This window comes from Dermochelys coriacea, chromosome 12, assembly GCF_009764565.3.
Source record: "Dermochelys coriacea isolate rDerCor1 chromosome 12, rDerCor1.pri.v4, whole genome shotgun sequence".
Lineage (NCBI taxonomy): Eukaryota > Metazoa > Chordata > Testudines > Dermochelyidae > Dermochelys > Dermochelys coriacea.
The window spans coordinates 40,707,754-40,727,070 of NC_050079.1; the positions used below are offsets into that span (position 1 = coordinate 40,707,754).

General features: G+C 55.2%; 2 protein-coding genes across 2 annotated transcripts; one reads left to right on the plus strand and one right to left on the minus strand.

Moving 5' to 3' along the window:
* Positions 1-4,721: 4,721 nt before the first annotated feature.
* LOC119841266 (D(4) dopamine receptor-like) lies at positions 4,722-8,570 on the plus strand. Its single transcript, XM_038368570.2, has 2 exons — positions 4,722-5,601; positions 6,235-8,570. The coding sequence occupies exons 1-2, from the start codon at positions 4,728-4,730 to the stop codon at positions 6,543-6,545; spliced, it is 1,185 nt and encodes a 394-aa protein (XP_038224498.1). The 5' UTR covers positions 4,722-4,727; the 3' UTR covers positions 6,546-8,570.
* Positions 8,571-10,995: 2,425 nt separating this feature from the next.
* Positions 10,996-17,546, minus strand: LOC119841212 (sulfotransferase 2B1-like). Its single transcript, XM_038368431.2, has 6 exons — positions 17,365-17,546; positions 15,677-15,885; positions 14,213-14,339; positions 13,426-13,520; positions 12,694-12,874; positions 10,996-12,028 (listed from the first exon to the last, which is right to left on the minus strand). Exons 1-6 carry the CDS (start codon positions 17,501-17,503, stop codon positions 11,913-11,915), a joined length of 867 nt encoding a protein of 288 aa, XP_038224359.1. The 5' UTR covers positions 17,504-17,546; the 3' UTR covers positions 10,996-11,912.
* Positions 17,547-19,317: the final 1,771 nt, after the last annotated feature.

Genomic DNA, 19,317 nt, shown 5'->3' on the forward strand with positions numbered 1-19,317 from the left:
GTCTAGACAAGGGCTGAGGACAGACTCATTACCCTGAATTCCTTGCTGGAGAGACCATGGGAAACTTTTACATCAAATCAAAACAGGGAGGGTCCTCCAGGGTTTTTTCTTCTTGTTATTGAGCAGAGCAGTGAGCCCTCCTGGAGGCTGGCAGTGGGAACAGGAAGAGCTTTTTACTACAGGCCACGTACATTCCTATATCAGTACCCACCCGATGAACTGTATTGGGCCCTGAGCACCCTCTCCCTCCCCTGCAATTGCACCTCCCAAGGGCCAGTCCCGTGAACCAAGAAATTTTCTCAGTACAGATTTGCCTAGAGCCATTTTTCCCACTGCAGGTGTTTGAAGGAGTTTAAACAATAGAACTGTCTTTGCAGAGACATAGCTAAAGAAGCGGATGTGGAATTGGAAGCAGATGATATCCAAACAGTGAGGCTCTCAGGCTGTGTTCAGTTGTGCTTCAATAGGAAAGACCTCTGATTCAAATACGTCTCATGCTTTTGGGAACGAGCTTTAAAGAGAGACATTAAAGAAAGCACCTTTTCAAAATAATGAGTCTAATCTCTCTCTGCCTAGAGAAGCTAGAGAGAAAAGCAAACAGCCAAGGAATTGTTGCCTATCATAATCACTGCATGAATCATGCTCCACAAATCCCTGATAAATTGGGGCTGTCAGACATGTTCCGTTTAATAAGCAATTCCTGCCCCCACACTATTCACTCAGTTAATATTGCACAAGGAATGACAATGCTCACCAAGAATACATGCTTCTCAGACACACCTGTAAAGACTGTCTGGTTCCAAAGCTTCACTGTCCCAGGTTCTCCTGCACCCCAAACAAAGGAGCCGAGATAAGAAGACTGCATGGGACATGTTTGGCCACATACTCGGTGCCATCCCCAGCTGGTTCATGTCAACGGCAGATTCTCAGACTCATTTCTAGAGAGCACTTCCATTTCTTCTGTTGTTTACTCCACTGATACCCTCAGCCATCCACAAAAGAGCTCTCCATAGATCCTAGTGGGACCCTGCTGGCTGGTACTTCACAGGACAACCCAAATGCTCCTTCCAGCAGCAGGATTGAAGAGGGACACACCATGCAGCCTACTATTCAGCTGCTTTTGGAACATGTCAGATGGAAAGGTTGACAATGCCCCAAACCCACACTGCTGCTAACAGGGAATACCCCCTCTGCCCCATTGTACCAACCATCCCTTCCCATGATGGGCAACCTCCAGGCAAAGAAATCAACCGGGCCATGACGTCCGACATTTGGTAGTGGGGGAGATGGGACGAGGGGGATTCTCCAAGATAAACTAAACATTTAAGGCTTTAATATAATACACTGCCCTTCTGAAAGAGCTTCACAGATGCTGGCTGAGCTCCACAACTTCCCTGTGGGGCGGATTACTCTCCCTTTGCAGCTGGGGAATCAGAAGCAAGAGAGATTAAGTGACCCACCCCTCATCACATGGGAAGTCTGCACCAATGCAGGAAACCAAATCCAAGTCTCTTGACAGCAGGTTTCCTTCCTTACCTACAAGGCCTTCCTTCCTCCTATACGTGTCCTTTCATCTGTCCCTGTGCACGTGTCTTGTCACTCCAGCTATCCTCTGGCCAGGACGGTTCACATTCAGAACTTCCAACCACTCAGCAGCCTTGTTTGGCTAACCAGGCTCAACCTTTGCCACCCCATGCAGCATTACCAGCCTAACAGTCATCCTTAGGAACCCTACCCTTACTCTCAATATCACTTAATGGATCTTCAATTCTGCAGCCAGAACACTGGGAATGTAACCCGCCCAGAGCTGCGCTCTCTTGGCTGCATCTGGTCCAGTTTAATTTCCACTGAATCCTAACTGCAAATTCATACGGAGATGATAATTGACAGACTCCTTGTGCCAACATAACCAACAACTTTCAGCATCCAAACATTAACAATGCAGGGACTCTTTCCAAGCCAGCATAAATGTAGCTTTGTATGTTACAAAACATAACTGGCATTTTATGGGCACTGGCACATCTGTCTGGAAAATCAGAGCACATCTAGTCAGGCAAAGGGTTAGAAAACAAACAGATATAGGAGCAAGCTCACAACACACTTTGGTTTGACTTAAAACAGCAGCTCTCTTCCACGCAGTGCCAGGGATCCTCAGGGCAAAAATCCATGTCCTCGCTCATGCAATCACCCAGGTTTTGTCACATACCTGTGGGATACAGCCCAAGTGGCAGTGCCTCCTGTGAGCAGTCTGAAGGGGAGAGGAGGTAAAACCTTTGTAGAGCAGAATACCTTTCCCAGGGAATCTCCTTTGAAAACTGGCAATCAGGGGAGAGTGTGTAAAATTCTGGGCTGCAGTGCCATCCATCCATCATCTAGGTTCTCACGTTCCCCTTTGTACTGTAGTGTCTTCAAACAGGACCAGACTGTGCTGCCTCTCAGCTCGGCATCTTTTTTCATGGATGCAGACAATGCATTTTCTCTGCTTCCTAGTCTCTTACCAAGATAGTGACTTGTATGACAGCAAACTGTCTCCAATCTCTCTCTCTAATACCTGGGACCAATACAACTATAACAAATGGTCTGAAATTCAACCCAAAAAGGCAGAGGTGACAGGGGAAAGCAGCACGTGAATCTGAGAGGGTACAATCTGCCCTCTCTCAAGCAAGAGTGCCTCTTTTTAACAGTGGGTTGTATCTGAGTCCTGGTTCTTTTGGACTCCCAATAGCCTATGGAAGCTGAGGTAGTGGTGATGGACACCAGCATTTTGCACTGGGTTAGGTTATGATTTTTCTTCTTTAATACAGATCCCTCCACAATGATCCATGTCTTTGTCTCTGCCATGTGAGACTGCTCCAAAGTGCTCTGCACTGGGGGTTACTGAAGCTTCAGCTGGTGCAGAAAGCATAACACATTTGCTTGATGTTAGTCATATGCACATAATCATCCTGGGCTGGTAGGGAGCACTGGCTTCCTAACTGCTTCAGGATCCAATTCAGAGCGTTAATTCTGTTCCAGATACTGGCTATAAGACAACAGCTTTCTATGAACCATGCCTGTAATTGAGATCAACTGAAGGATATCTTGCTGATACAGACCCAGTGATATTGCATGATGGGATCTTCAGTCTCCAAACTCTGTACCCTAAAAGACAAGGGTGGTCACAATCAGTTCCGTTTTAGATAAGAGACATAGCCCTTGGGCTTCGGGCAAATTACCAGTATGGCTCTTAGTAGAGCAGACTGGTCTATCCAATGAACATGAACAGGGTTTTTCTGCATAGACATCCATCCCCACAGGGGATACTTTGGGGAATGATGATGAACCAGTGAGTACTGGGCCTTACAATCTCCAGAGCAGGGTGAAGGAAGCCCATGGATGTGTTCTCTTCAGAACAGTTGGAGCTGCCTTCAATGCTCCAGTCAAGAGAGGTGACAAATCTTCAGTGGGAGCTTTTCTTCACTAAACTCTTTCCTTCGGCTGCTACTGATACTGAACGGTTTTGGCTCAAATACCACAGGGAAGGATCTTGTGCAGAGAGAAGCAGTTACTCCACTCTCACAATTGCTTCCTATCTAAATCAACTTGGATAAAGACCCAAAAGAGAGCAAACTGCATAAATTCTTGATTTCATCCCTATTGTTATCCCACATCTGAGTCCAACTCCTGCTGCCTCTTCTGTTCCTGCATCCGATGAAGTGAGCTGTAGCTCACGAAAGCTTATGCTCTAATAAATTTGTTAGTCTCTAAGGTGCCACAAGTACTCCTTTTCTTTTTGCGAATACAGACTAACACGGCTGCTACTCTGAAACTTCTGTTCCTGAGTATCTTCACTTATAAAAAAGCAACACTGCCTTCAGTTTAATTCACCCGCCATCTTGGTAACAGATGGGCAAATTCCTGGAAACTCCAAGTGCTCTATCAGACAGTCTGACTGAGGAAAAGCATCAAGAATGCAAATAGCTTGATGGGCATCATACTTTCATTTCATCAGCTCAAAGCAAGAGTACATGGCCAGGGAGGAAGCATGGGAGTCAGGCTTTGGGTTCTCTTCCCAGCTCTGCTACTTAAACGTGTGGCCCGCAGAAGATGACATAGAGAGGAATTTTCAAAAGTGGCTTAGTCCTGCTGCCTCTCGATGAGACTTGTGCTCATAAATTACTTTGGCACTTTTGACAATCCCACTCTTAATCTATATGTGCCTCAGTTTCCCCATCTGTACAAAAATGGATGACACTGAGAAATCCACAGAAAGGCAAACTCTTTACACTTAACAGTCAAGGCAAGTTTCAGCTATGTGTTTTATTTATGGAGAATGGCACAACAGGGAGCGACTGTGTCCCAGGCAGCCTTGGCTCCGAGAAGGACTCGGACACAGCCTTGAACAAGGCTGGCTGAGTTCCTTGCTTAGCATTTAATCTAAAGACGTGGATGTACGTACTAAGCTCCCTTCCTTGCGGCGTTTCCCTTTAAATCTTCCAGTCACAGCTGAGGAAGATGGTTGAGGCTAGCGCACAAGACGCTGCAACAGACGAAGCCCGCCCAAAGTTGCAGGGGGCTCCCTTTTGCTCCCAGGGCGCCCGGCCGCCCCCGCCTGATACCACTGGGATACGCTTGGACCCCATGGCCACCCAAACTCCCTGCCCGGGAGCCCAGCTCCCCCCGCCCCCACCCGCCCAGCTCTATAACTGCCCGGCCCCGGGCGCTGGGCCCCCAGGCGGGGAGGGAGCATGCTCAGGATGGGAACCGGCGTCCCCCCGCTCCCGCTGCCGCTGCTGCTGCTGCTGCTGCTCGGCGCGCCCGCCTCCCGCTGCGGGGGGAGCGGGGCGGCCCCCCCGCCGGAAGCGGGGCCCGGGGCCGGCGGCGGCGGCGGCGGCAGCCGGCGGCTGAAGATCGGCATCGTCTGCGCGCTGGGGGCGCTGGTGATGGTGAGCAACGGGGCGGTGATGGCGGTGATCGCCTCGGCCGTGGCGGGCTGGAGCCGCCGCAGCCGCCTCACGCTGCTCTCGCTGGCGGCCGCCGACGCGGCGCTGGCGCTGCTGGTGGTGCCGCTCAACCTCTACGGCGGCCTGGCGCCGGGGGCGCCGCCCGAGGCCTACTGCCGGGCCGTGGCCTTCGTCACCTCCAGCGTCTTCGGCGCCGCGCTCTACTCGCTGGCCGGCGTCTCGCTCGAGCGCTACGTCGCCGTCGCCTTCCCGCTGCGCCACGCGCGCCTGCTGGGCCGGCGCCGCCTCGCGCTGCTGCTGGCGGGCGCCTGGCTGGGCCCCGCCCTGCTGCTGCTGCCCGTCGCCCTGCCCGGCCGCGCCGCCCTCCTGCGCGTGCGCTTCTCGGCCGCCGCGCTGCTCTGCGAGCCGGACTACGCCTCCAACGCCGCCTACGCCGGCCTGCTGGCCGCCGCCATCTTCTGTCCCGCCGCGGCCACCGTCACCTTCGCCAACCTGCGCCTCTGGCAGGCGGCGCGCGCCCAGCGCCGGCGCGGCGAAGGGGCGGGGCTGGGGCGGCTCCGCCTGCTGCAGCTGGACGCCGCCTCCCGGGTCCTAGTGCCCGTCGTCGTCGCCTTCTACGTGTGCTGGGCGCCCTGCATAGTCACCATCCTGTACAACGGTGAGAGCCGGCGGGGCGGGGCGAGGGGACAGTGAGGCGTGGAAAGGGGCAGTGGGGTGGGGCTGGGGGATGGGATGGAGCAGTGGGGCAGGGGTGGGGGATGCTGGAAGGAGGCAGTGGGGGAAAAGCAGGGGGATGGGAGGGAGCAGTAGGGTGGTGCAGGGGGATGGGATGGGGAGGGAAGCGGGGGGCAGTGGGCTGGGGCAGGGGGATGGGATGGAGCAGTGGGCTGGGGCTGGGGGCAGTGGGAAGTAGGGAGGAGCAGTCGGGTAGGGGTGGGGGATGGTGGAAGGGAGCAATGGGGAGGAGCGGGGGATGGGATGGAACAGTGGGGTGGGAAGGGGCAGTGGGGAGGAGCAGGGGGGTAGGGGTGGGGGAGGGTGGAAGGGGCAGTAGGGAAGGGAAGGGGGATGGGATGGGGCAGTAGGGACGAGAAGAGAAATAGGATGGGAAAGGGGGCAGTGGGTGAGGAAGGGAGATGGTGGGCGTGGGATGAGGTGTGGGGGGAGACATGGGGTACAGACATGGTTGGTGTGGTGCTGAGACTGCCCACAATGGGAGGGGAAGGACCATAGGGCATGAAGAGCCCCATGTAATGTGGGGAACGCTCACCTGGTGCTCTCCTTCTTGCAGCAATCACGAAGGATAGAGTCCACGAGTGGCTGGAGTTCGTGGCCCTGTGGCTGCCTAGCGGCAGTGGCTTTCTCAACTGCTTTGTCTACTTCTGGACCAACAGGAACTTCAGGCACAAGTTCCAGAAGATCGGGCACAAGCTTTGTGGGCCCTGCAGCCGAGCCAAGTGGGAGCAGGACGTGCACAGGATGGTCACCATTAGTGCAGTGGTGGAGAGGAGCAGCAGCCAGCCTGCTCTCCTCCTGGACCGCTCCTGCAGTGGGTCTTCCACCAGCATCTTACTGCCCAGAGAAGCACAAACTAGCTTATAAGCTACTTTGACACCTTGTGTGTCTGGCTCTTTGTGGCCTGCAAGATGTGTGAATGCCTGGTTTTGTCAAGAGCCTGGACACTTGTGCAGCAGAAGGAGCTGCTGCTTCCTCCTGAGGCTGCTCTGGCTGTGGGAAAGAAAATTGTGAAAAGTCACCAGAGGAGGTCAAGCATTTTTCTGTGAGCTTCACCAAATAGTGTCAGTGGAGAAATATACAAAGAGTGTTTGGGTTAAGGAGCCCTCTGTGGGAAGGGGTTTTGTGTGGGGAAACTGGTCACAGCATGGACATGAGCTTCTGCTGTGAAAGAAACAGGACATCCATTTGGAGCTAAGTGCCCTGAACCACCCCAGCCAGGGGCAGAGAAGATATAAAGTCCCTGCCACCCTACAGCCCCACACGCAACTACCCCTCTGATCAGCGCAATGTGACAAGGTCTCCCTCTAAGCCAAAGGGGACGTGGTTCTCTCACCAACAAGCCAGGTCACTCCAAAGTACCTGATGGCTTGGCAATAATGGCTAGTGCCAGGTTTTCAGGAGACGGCTGTGTGAAGCTTAAGGGCTGAGGAGAAGGTGCGAGATCCTGACTGCAAAAGGGACTGTCAAGCAGGCATTGCGGTTCATGCCCCATGGCTATTACACCTGATGTGATCACTTCTGAAACCTGCCCAAGGGCCTGCTGCACTGTTGCTCTGGCTGTAGACTTGCCTACCTCCATTCACCAGGTTCAGCCTCCTGCTCTTTGCCATCCCAGCTGGGTGATCCTCCTTCCCTTCCCTTCCCCTCCTCTCCCCTCACTTCACGAGGACCCTGGGCATAGAAGGACACAAACTCACTTGGGGGAAGGGTGGAATACTTTTATATAATTTCAAAGAGAACTGCAGCTTCTGGCGTGACACAGTCTGTCTGGTTTTAACACCTTTTTATCTGCCAGCCTCTGCCATCCAGATGTTGGGGTTTTTAGAGCAGGTTTTAGTTAACTAAATTCTCACCGTCCGTGTGTTTGATCATTCTGGACAAAGGACTCCAGGTCATAGGGGTGGAACTTTAGGGAGCCTTTTGCTGACAGCATTGATTTTGGGTGCTCTCCTAAACTGTGTCCTGGTGCAAAGGAAGGAGCAGCAGGCTGATGGGTAGCCTCACTCCTCCACTGTATGGCTGGGGGTTTTGCTAGGCTGAATGTCCCATTCTGCTGGAGCTGCCTCCCTTGCACTTTGCTGGCCCGCTCCCCAGAAACAGGAGAGGAAATTGGCATTTTGTAATTAGTTAACCAGACTTTTAATGACTTGGGCTGGTAATGGAGAAAGGTCGTCCTCCATTCTCCTCTCACTTCTAGCCAGACCAGAGGATTAAATGAACAAACCCAGAAAGATGAAGTGAGCAAACCGAACATGTAGCAATCTGGGAAGTGCAGCTGTGGTTAAGGCCTGCCCAGTTTCTTTGCTCTTTTGCAAGGTGAATTCTTCCAGCTCCTGAAATCTCCCCGTCCAGGAAAAGGCTGGGGTTTGTTCCTATTGTCAAAAAATATTAAGTCTTAAAGTGAATGTGTGATGTCACAAGGAAAGCAGTAAGGCCGCATTAGAGGAAAATGGCCTCTGCTCTCCACTGTGACTTAAATTAGGGAATTATTCTCTTACCATTGGATTGTAAATAGCCATTTTATCTGTTCTCCCTCCCCAGGGTTGCTGCTGCTCTTCTCCCCTCCCGCCCCCTGTGATTTATACATCAGGGACCAGGGGAAACTGCATCAAATTGAAAAAGTATTTGTAACTGACTTGATCAAGTGTATATGGTAGTGGATTTGGAAAAAGCTTTACTGTGGAGTCTCTCCTGTCCTGTATGCACCAAACCCTCTTTAAATGCACACTGTATTATTTTTTATTGCTGTCTAATGTGTATTTTATCTCTTGGGTTTGGAGCTGTCTGTAGGGAGATTCCCCTCCCCCTCAATCTTTAAATGTTCTATTTCTGGAAAATAATATTTAATTACAAGGACTGTAAATAAAAAATAAAGATTTAGTTATTTAACTTCAGGCTGAATGTGTTTCCTTGGCTGGCTGCGAACTGCAAAAGCAGCAAATCTGACACGCCAAAGGGGTCTGGAATAGGGGAGGTGTGTTCTGGTGAGCAAGAGTTTTTGGCAGGGGTTGTGGAGTTCTCAGGACTCTGGTGAAGTAGGATTGGGAAGACAAGCACCAGAGGAGCTTGCAGTGTAATGTAAAGGACAATGGCACTGCCGGACCTATAATACACTTGGTTGGAATTACAATAAATGAAAAGTTATGGGGTGAGGGGGGGAATCTCAATGATCTAGAATAGGATGGAAACAGTTCTGCTCCCGCTTTCAAGCTTGCTTGAGCAAATCTGGGTATTTTCCCACACAAATTAGGTGCACAAAATGCATGTGCAGTTGGGTACCTATCTTAAGCTAAAAAATCTGGTCCCTAAAATGTCCTGGACACTTGGAATCCCTGGGCAGGTAAAACTGTCCTGATGCTCCTGGAACTGAGTGAGTTTCAAACTCTCTGGGAAGAGAACTGAAGTTCTAGTAACGTCAGCCTGGCCACCCTGCGCATGTGCCTCAAGGCCTCGTTCTTATTTTTAAACAACCAGCTGTTGTCACTGAGAAGGCAAGGCAGCAGCCAAGTTCTGTGCAGCTTCATGTGACATTTTATGTAGAGTGTTTAATCAGCCAGTTTGCATAACCATCCACTTCAGCTTCCTGTACCATGTGGCTACAGGGTTGATGGGGCAGCCTGGCTGCACAGAAGTCTGTTTTACTCCTGAGGGCATTCTACACTAAAAAAAAGAAATTAAAACTACACCAAAAAATTAAAATATTGTGCACAGAATTTTTAAAATTCTGCAAATTTTATTTGTCAAATAAATGTGAAGGCTCCAGCATGGCAGGGGGGAGCACAGGCCACTGGCTGCACAGAGGTTGGAGATCAGTGTGCAGCTTCCCCACTACAGGATGCACACTGAGGGAAGAGGCTGCACCCAAACCTGACATCGCGCAAGGACCGGGCCTGCCTCAGAAACACCTCAGGGCCCTGCCCCTCCATGCCAGGTGTGGACAGGCAGGCTCAGCAAGGCAGGATCCAAGTGTAGAGGAGCTTAGTGTGGGGGGATCCAGGTGTGGGTTGAGAGGGTTCTGTGTGGGGCAATCTGGACTAGGCAGGCGGCTCAGTGGGGTATCTGGATGCGGGGGGGAATCTGGATGCACAGGGGCTTGTTGTAGGGGGGGCTCTGGTGTAATGGGACTCCACAGGAGGGGTCCAGGTGAAGGTGGTTCAGGCTCAGCGGGTGTGGGGGGAGATAGAGCTTTCAGGGGGGGCCTTGGTGTGTGGGGCTCAGCGGGGGGGGTGTAGATGCTGGAGGAGTGGGGTCAATGAGGTGGGAATCCAGGTGTAACTGGTTGGGGCTAGGTAGGGTGGGGATCCAGGTGTGGGTGGCTCATCAGGGTGGTCTAGGTGCAGGGGGAGTGGGGCTTATCGGGGGGGAGTTCTGGGTGTTGGGGGGGGGTTGAGGCTCAGTGAGAGGGTCTGGGTATGATGCACAGGGGTTGGGCAGATGTGGAGAAGATCCCTGTACAGTGATCCTGCCCTGTGCAGCTGAGGGGAGGGGAGGGTGGGTTGCAGAGCTTCTTACAGCTGAGGGAGAAATCTGGGGTGGGTTTGACCTGGCCCTGGATGCCATGCAGTGGTTAGCCCTGCTTTTAGCAGGGGGTTGGACTAGATGACCTCCTGAAGTCTTTTCCAACCCTAATCTTCTATGAAAAGGAAGTCCCTGTCCTCCCTAACTCAGCCAGGACTACAGCTGATCCCGGCTCATGGTAGGAGCCACCAGCTGTGTCTTCCCCAGTCCCGCGCCTTGCCCCACAGTGATTTACCTCTCTGCCGGCTGCACTGGACACCCGAAACATATTGCTGGGGAGGGTCTCATGACCACTCTTGTGGCTTCCCTTTGCTTTCCTGTCAAAGATATTTTTCTGGAGGGAGGCAAAGCAATCTGCAGGGAACATAAATTCTGCACATGTTCAGAAGCGCAGAATTCCCCCAGGAGTACTGTTTGTCAAAGGCGCAGCCACAGAGCAAACTCACTTCACCCTGATCTCAGGGGAATAGAGGAAAGCTGCTTCCTTTAGGGCAGAGGGGGGCAGTTCAGCTGCCATGGGGTGCCTTGCCTAGGCCTTCCAGAGGTGGGTCTAGCATTGCTTAACATTTCCCCAAGACTCTCTGCCTTGTTTTTTTTCGGTGGGAGGCCATGCCCTCTTGCCCTGGATATGGGTTTGTGTTTCAATGCTATATCAAGCACACCTGTGTGCTGGGCAGTGCCTGCTGGCTCAAGCGAACGCTGGGCCAGCTCCCCCCACCAAGGCCCAGTGGGAGACACTGGCGTACCTGTTTGGGCAGTTTGATGGTTCTCCAAAGAATTCACCAGACACTTTCCATAAACAGAACCATTCAGTGATTACATGTAACACTCCAATACAAAAACCAGCCCTGGCTCTGAGGGCGCGCGTGACACCCCTCGCCCCCTGGGTGCACTCAGCACTGTCACCATAATATAGAACTGTGGCAGTCAGACAAGCCTTAAACCCGCTGCCATGGCAGGGGCTGCTGGTTGGCAGGGCCTGCAGGCTGGTTTGCACTGGGCCAAGGGCTGCCACTTGGGCCAATGGGCCCGGCAGCCCGAGGGGAAGTCTGGTGTCTTCCTATATATAAATACAGCTTATCCACAAACCCTCTGGTCAGAGTCAGCCTGTCATTCTGAAGCTTGTCTTGGCTTGAAGACAGGAGAACCTTGTTTCCTAAACCGATTCACAGGAATTTCCCGGCAGCCACCAAAGCTGCATCCCTCCCCATCCCCCGGGGCCGGTGCTTCCTTTTTTGGTCATAGTGGGTGTTTTGCAAAGTCTGAGGAAGGCGGGAGTAACTGGGCCGAGGCAACGTTCCCCCATCAGGGCCCCCAGAAAAGCTGCTGCCCTGGCTCCCCTCTAGGGGACTGGCACAGCCCAGCGGGCGCTCGCTTTTGAGAAGGGCTGGGGGATGGTACTCATAGCTGTGTGTGGGGTAACATTCAGCAGGGCAGGGGGCTTGTGACCCTAGTTGTGACCAATGCATCCCCCCTGTGATGTTCCATCCAGTCTTCTGTTTCCCCCGCCAGGAGAGGCCAGGGGCCTTGGTCAGCTCCCTAGGGCTGTGACTGGCACAGCCTTCTCCACTGTCCGGGGCTGGCTGGTGGGGGGCCCAGCACATGTTGCCCAACAAAGTACATAGCTTAGGGTTTTGTTCCCCAAGTCCCAACTGTGGACAAAGCCCCTGCCCTGCCTGCTTAGCCATGCCCCTCGCCTGTGCAGCCCCCGCATCAGTCCATGAGCCAGTGGAAGCACAGACTGGAGTCTCGCATCTCCTCCTGGTAGATCTTGTGGAAGAGCATGTTCTGCAGTGGGGTGAAGTGGTCTCTCCAGTCTCCAACTGTCCCTAAAATGGAGGAGAAGATGCAGAGTGAAGCCGGGTACTGGGCCAGAGCCAGGCTTGCCAGCCTTTCCCTTTCAGGGCTCAGATACCATGGCTATGGGAGCAAAAGGCCCATCTAGAGGACACAAGGCTCTGGGATTCACTCTGCTCCTTAGCACCCCATTGGGGATCAGCTCGGAATGCAGAGCATCTGCCTTCAGGAGCACGGCACGCTGCCCCTCCCCACCCCAGCTGTGAAAGCCGGGGGGCTGCTGCAACCAGCCCTTTGAAGGTTTGCTAGCAGTCTCAGGTGGGAGGAGTTCCCTGGAGTCCCTGTAGCCAAGCCTGGGTTACATCAGCCCCTGCCCGTTGCAACCCACTGCCTTGGCAGCAAGAGCTGCGGGCACACAAGCGAGCAGGGCATGCCTGGCTCCTTCTGACTCAGCCCGCCTGCCCACGGGGGTGGCTCACATCCATCGTTGGCTCCCATCCGGGAGCAGCCACAGGGCAGCGAGCTGGATCCATCCTGCCGCAGGGGTCAGAGGCTCAAACCGTCAGCAGAGTACCCACCAGCCTGCAGGGGCGGAGGCAGAGAGGCCAGGGGATGAACAAAGGCCCTTTGCTGCCACCACTGCCTCGGTGGAAGGGGAAGGGGTTGGGACGGTACTGCTTACCCCCCACCCCCATACCTTTCCTCATGAACTGGCCCTGGCTGTGGTCCATGATCTCGCAGGGGATGAGCGTGTAGTTCACCATCTCGTTCTCGCGCATGGAGGAGAAGCTGCAGTGCTGCTGGATTGCTCTGATCTCCTCCGGTTGCAGTGGGCAGCCGAGCCAACTAGCGAGCTGCTCGACCGAGCGCCCCAGCTCCTGCGAAGCCGTGGTGACTGGCATAGTTAGTGAGGGGCACCCCCAGGGCAGATCGGGTGAGCAGCCAGTGACTGGGGGGGGGGGGCTGGACCCCTGCTCTGGGGGCTCCAGCTCAGTCAGGAGGTGTTGTGTGAGTGGGTCCAGGTCACGGGGGGGAGATTCATGTGCCTTTGGCTTTGCCCCCCAGGAGCCAAATCTGCTTGGTGCTGTGCTGAGCGTAGCACCCCTGACCAGCCTGGGATTCCTGCCAGTTGCTGCCACCCAGACAGCTGGGATGTCACAGGTGGTGTCAGGGCGAAGCAGAGACTGCTGGGCCTTGCGGGGGCCTGCAGCAGATGTGGAGCCACGTGGGAGCTGGCAGCTGTTGCTACCCCACAAGCCAAGGCCACCCGTGACCTCATGGAGCCCAGACAGACCTCAGCTCCCCCAGCTCCCAAAGTGCACACCAAGGGAGCAACTCCTTCAGCCGGGACATTTGGCTGGCCCCAGCAGACGCCGGTAGCGGTGACCCAGCATGCACGTGGCAGCTGGGAGCCCCAGGGCTAACCCACCTTGTGCATGTCCTCGTAGGTGATGTAGAAGAGACCCAGCTCAGCCTGCTGGCTCAGCCAGCCCTTGACATGGTCGAACCAGGAGCCGTACTGCACTGTGGGAGGGAGAGAGGGTTGGAATCGAAAGGTGACTCTGGCCGTGGTGCAGGCGGCCCTAAGAAAGCTCCTGCTCATGCACCTCAGAGTCAGCATTGGGCCCCGTGTGGCCCTCCTCCAACCCTCGCTGTGCAGTACCCTTGATTCTGACGGCAGGGCCCTGGCAACCTGGATCTGCCCCTCACCCCCTCTGGCTCAGCTGCGCCGTTGCCCCTCCCCAGAGCACTTCCTGGGGTGCTGCAAGGCTCAGGCAAAGCCCCAGGAGCTTGCCCAACAGGACCGTGGGGGGTGGGGGCAGCCACATCCCTGGCTGAGTGTAAGGGACGGCGCTAAAAGCAAACCTGCCTTTGGGGCAGCAGAAAGCTGGCTGCCCTGGGCTCTCCACTGGGTGTAACTGGGCTGCAACTAATGCTCAGGCTCCTGCATATTGCCTGAGCCTTTGAGCTGACCCCCCAGTCTCCCTGGGCAGGGCCTAGCGCAGGGGCCACAGAGCCAGGCCTCCTAAGCTCTGAGCCCAGCCAGCCTCCTCATTAGCGCTTGGGTGAGTCATGCCCCTCCCTGTGCCTCGATTTCCCCAGCTGTAAATGGGGGAGGTGGCACTGCTGCACGGCAGTGAAGTTTAGGGCATGTTTGCAAAGTGCCTGGAGCTCTCTAGGGCTGGGGATGGAGAAGGGCAGAGGATGCCGCTCACCTGCGCCATCCAGGAAGCGGACGAGGAAGTCCTCAAAGGAGCCAGGGTCAGGCAGGAACTTGGCCATCTTGTGGAAGTGATAGAAGGAAACCACGACGTCCTTGGGGTTCCGGGCCATGTAGATCACCTGGGATCAGGAGCAGACAAAGGACATCAGCTTCAGACAGACACACGGATAGGAGGAGCAATGGCCACATGCCCTGCCCCTAGCGGGGTGGTTCCTCCACGCTGCGCTCTGCCGTCAGGATTCGCCTCCCTTTCCATGCCCCATTCCCAAGACACCGTCTCCAGGAGTGTGTCCTGAACAAGGTGGTGGGACCCAATCGTGAGGCCTTTGAAGCAGCGAGACTCCTTACCCCACCCCAGCGACTCAGCATGCCGCAACCCTGGTCCACCACCCCTTGGGCCCAATGCATGGTGTGACGAAGTGGGACTGTTCTTAATGTTTTCTCTGAATATTGTGGGGGTGCCTCAGTTTCCCCTATGCAGTTCTTAAGTACCTAGGTTGTGGGATAAGGGTGTATGGCCCTTCCCCCCTGCAAGGTGAGAGCTAAAGGGTTGGAGAACAAAGGAATCCGGTGACCTCCTGGCCCGGGAAAGGGACAAAGCCCAGAGGAGGAGGGGCTGGAGAGAGTCAGTTCGGGGCTGGCTGGGGAGAGGAGTGAAGTACAGACGTGGTTGTCTGGCTCACTGCCCCCCAAAATGGACGCAACTGAGGGGTCCTGTTCTCTGCACCTACAAGCTCTGTGTTAGACCATGTTCCTGTCGTCTAATAAATCTTCTGTTTTACTGGCTGGCTGAGAGTCTTGTCTGACTGCGGAGTTGGGGGGCAAGACCCTCTGGCTTCCCCAGGACCCCGCCTGGGCAGACTCGCTGTGGGAAGCGCACAGAGGGGCAGAGAATGCTGAATGCTCCGAGGTCAGACCCAGGAAAGCGGAAGCCGGGTGAGCTTTTTGCCCTGCCGACAGGCTGCTCCCAGAGAGGAGACTTCCCCAGAGTCCTGCCTGGCTTCGTAGGGAGCAGTCCCAGAGCATCGCCCGGAGACACCATGACACATGGCAGCAGGGTGCTTTCTCATTTGTAAATTACCTGAGTTCACAGAAAGCCCCAGGGCAAGCCCGCTGGCTTGGGGGAAGCCCCTTTCAGCCCCATGGCTCACTCAGCCAGGGCAGACCCACCTAATCTAGTGCAATCCCCTTGGGGCTGAGACCGAACTGAGGGAAACCCAGCCACAGGGTGTCCGGGCAAGCTCTGGCAGCCATTCGAGTCTTCTCCGCGTAGCCCCTGGGCAGGCGCTGGGCGCATGGATAGGGCACTTGGCCACGTCCTCACGCCCCGGTGGAGATACAAGCCACAATAGAGCTGGCCCCAGCAGAGCTGGGTGAAGAGCTTGTACCCCAAACGCTCGTTCTCTCCCTGCCTGGCCCTTCTCTAGCCAGCCCGTGTCAGGACACGGGCACTCACTTTGGCCTTGGATTTCTTCAGCGCAGGGGCCAGGACCTGGCAGGGGAGGTGCGTGGTGATGAGGCGGGGCTCGCCGGTCTCTTGCAGCATGTCCTTGAAGTACGTGTGCTCCAGCCAGGGGGCTCTGGCCCAGTTTGGGATGGTCTTGGCTGGCTCAAGGTCCCCCTTGCTGCGGATCAGGGTCAGGATCTCCTGCATCCAGGTGGTGCCTAGAGAAGAGAGGCAGGACTCTGGCGGTGAGCTTCCCCAGGGATCCTCCCCTGCCCCAGAGACAGAGCAAGGGTGATAACCTCTGGCAGTTCCAGTGGGCCTGTCTGGAGCCCACCCCTCAGCACAGACATTCCCAGCCCCCAGCAGCTGCTGCATTCCCCCACCAGAGCGGGGGCAACAAGGAGGGGCTGTATTTTCCTAAAAGCCTCTTGCATAACAGAGAAGTGGAGTGATCCAAGGGTCAGACGCGGCGCTGTCGTAACATAGCTGGGTTTATGAACCTCTGGCCCAGAGCCTTGAGTCAGAAGGGGGGATCTGGGGCCAGCTTAGTCCTGGTACAGTCCAAGTGCTGCATTCCTGAACAGGGCCCTGGCCAAGCATTCCTACCAAGTGAGCTGATCCAGGCCAGGCCTGGGCCAAAGAACGCCCAAGCCAAGCGAGGCGCCTGTGGTCCTGGGCTAACACAGCCAGTCACCGGCCAGCTGGAGCAGAGCTGCAAGGACTCACAGCTAGACCCCCAGCCCTCACAGCCTGGGAATTCAGGTGAATGTGGGGGCCCCACAGCCAGCCGCCTCCCTGGTGTCTCAGTGCTCTGAGAAGAGTGTGACCTTTGCTGGAGCAGGACAGTGACGGCAGAGCTGGCTCCGCACCAGGGGCGTGTCTGCGCTTGGTGCCAACGTCAGGGAGTCATTGCAACAGTCTGGGCCCACCCCACCACCCGTGCTTGCTGGGAGCCCCCTGCACAGAGCTGGGGGGGCCCAGGCTCCTCATTGCTGTGGACCTCCCAGCCTTGCAGGGGGTTGGTAGACACCGTCCTCCTGCCAAGCACCCTCCAGCATGCTGCAATGGGCACCCAGGGCACCCCTCCCCCAACCTGGCAGGGTGCCTGAGGCGGGACACAGCTGGCATTGGGGGCTGTTAGGGTGGGAATGCAGCTGAGCTGGGGCTGGGGGGGGCCTCCCTAGGGCCAGGCAGGGGTGAGGGGGATTTTGCCAGCCCTGCTGTTCACACGCAGAAGTCCTGGCATCTGGGTGCTCCCTGGCAGCACCTCACTCTACCAGATGCTGATAAACACGTGGAGAGCAGAGCCTGTAGTCCGTCCAGCTGGCCACAGAGAGCTCTTCTCCAAGCCAGCAGCGACGGGCTGGGTGCCAGAGGGAATATGCAGCCCCAGACAGAGCCCTCTTCCCAGAGGCTCTGGCATGCAGCTTCTGCCACGCTGACAAGCGGTGCCCGGGGCCAGATTGGTGGCCCATATGCCAGCCTGAACAAACCCTCTCCTGCAGCCTCCCATCACCACACTGCCCAGGAGGACAGTTCAACAGAATGAGACATGGATGGCAATCCAGTCCCTGCCCTGCCTGTCTGGGGGGCAAGTGCTGCCCAGCCAGCTTCCTAGCGGTGGCCCCTGCTGGGCTGGGGAGCAGGGTCCCTGCCCTTCGCCGCAGGCACTGGGTCAGCAGGACTCCGGCTCTTACCAGACTTGGGGTAGGTGGCAATGACGACATCCGTGTCTCGGAACTGGAAGCTGCTGGCAAAGCACAGGGACTCCTGCGTGTGCAAGTGGCCAGGCAAGGACATGCCAGCGAAGGTCTCCGTCACCTCCATCCTGTCCATGGTGATTGCGGGCGGACGAGTCTGAGCACTCCCAGAGGCCAGCAGCTTAAATAGCCAGAGAAAGAGGAACCCTCCCTTCCTGGCTTCCCCCTCACATTATGGGCATGGGGGGGGGGGAGAGGGAGGTCTCAGGCTGTTCTGCTTTGACTCAGGGCTTGTCTACATGAGAAACTTGCACGACTCAGCTGCAGCGCTTCTGGTGAAGCTGCTCTGAGCCGATGGGAGAGAGCTCTCCCATCCTCTGAATAACCCTGCTCCGCGTTGGGCAGGACTGTGTCTGTGGGCGACGCTCTCTCGCCGACATAGCACTGTCCATACCAGCGCTCAGGTCAGTATAACCCTGTTGCCTGGGGGAGTGGATTACCTCTAAGCGACACAGTTATAGCAAAGGAATTCTGTAGTGTAGACCAGGGCTCGGGGTCTGAATATTGACCTCAGGGCAGACTGCTGGACCCCAAATTACCTGTGAGCTCTATACTTCGATTTCACCAACCAATTCTCAAGTGTAAACCCCTCAGGCACTAGAATAGCCTTAACAAGGAGTCAGACAGTCCCCGTGGGTGCACCGCACTGTCTTGCCACCCAGGTGAGCCTGCTTTGTGACAGATGTAAAGACAGACAGTCTTTACACAAAAACTCAGCAATATTCAGGTCAAGGCAAGTCGCTTTCCCCTGCTCAATTGCACTTCAGATCTCACACCAAAGACAATGCTTGTAGCCAGTCCTATAATAATCCATCTCAAGATTTATTATGTAGGACAAAGAAACAAGACAGATATTTATAAGGCTAAAGCAGCTAAACACACACGCACAAATGAGTTCCAGTCGTAAATTTCAAAAGGTAAAAGAAGCTTGTATGATCAGCAAGCTTTATATGTTCTCTAGGGCTAACGCAGGCCAACCATTGGGGAGCTTTTCTTACACTTGGTGATCCTTGCCTCTCACAGTCCAAGCGGCCTAAAGACACAGTTCCTTCTTCTTAGAGGTTTTTATCCCTCCTCACCTTCTGCTTGGAGTTGCAAACTGAGTTGTTGGGAGGAATTCACTTGCAAGACAGCTTCATGGGGGGGTGGGGGGGAAGAGCAATCAGCAACGTCTTTTGTTCTCTTTGATGTTCCACAATAGTTCGTCTGGTATCCATGGCCTCCCTTGCGAGGCAAGACATAGCACAATCTGTTGTCGCTCAGCACTTTACACTAATATCTCTCTCCTGGCTGGTGATTTACACATGGAGGCTTATTGTACAAACACTTAAATATTACCATACCATACGGGACACAGCTATTATAAGTGAGATTACTGCAAGCAGTAGCATAACAGCATCCAATAAAATCTAAGCACTAAGCACATCTTCATAAGTCTAAGACCTATTTTAACAAAACTGACATGCAGCTGAGCCAGACTGATTCCAGCTGTGTCTGTCAGTGCTCAAGTGAGCCATGGGGACCTTGGCATCAGCAGGCACCTGGTCAGCCAGCGTCACAGAGTGGATCTGGCTGGAGCAGCTCACACTACACTGGCAGATTAAATGTCCCATGGACGAGTCACCCCATCAAGATCAGGGGCCCCTTGTGCTGGGGCTGGCCCCTGCCCAACGCCCTGTAACCGGCCGATTCCTCGCAGGCACCATGGCAGAGCTGGTCTGGGGGGGCAAAGGGAGGGGGCTCACCAGGCAAGCGACTTTTGGAGGCAGGATGACCTGTTGTGGGAGAGCAGGCAGTGCTGGTCAGGCAATGGGAACCTTGGGGGGAAGCTGAGCCCAGAGCAGCTCCCCATCCCTGTTAGCCCGGGGGCTCAGTCTGTGCAGGCTGGGA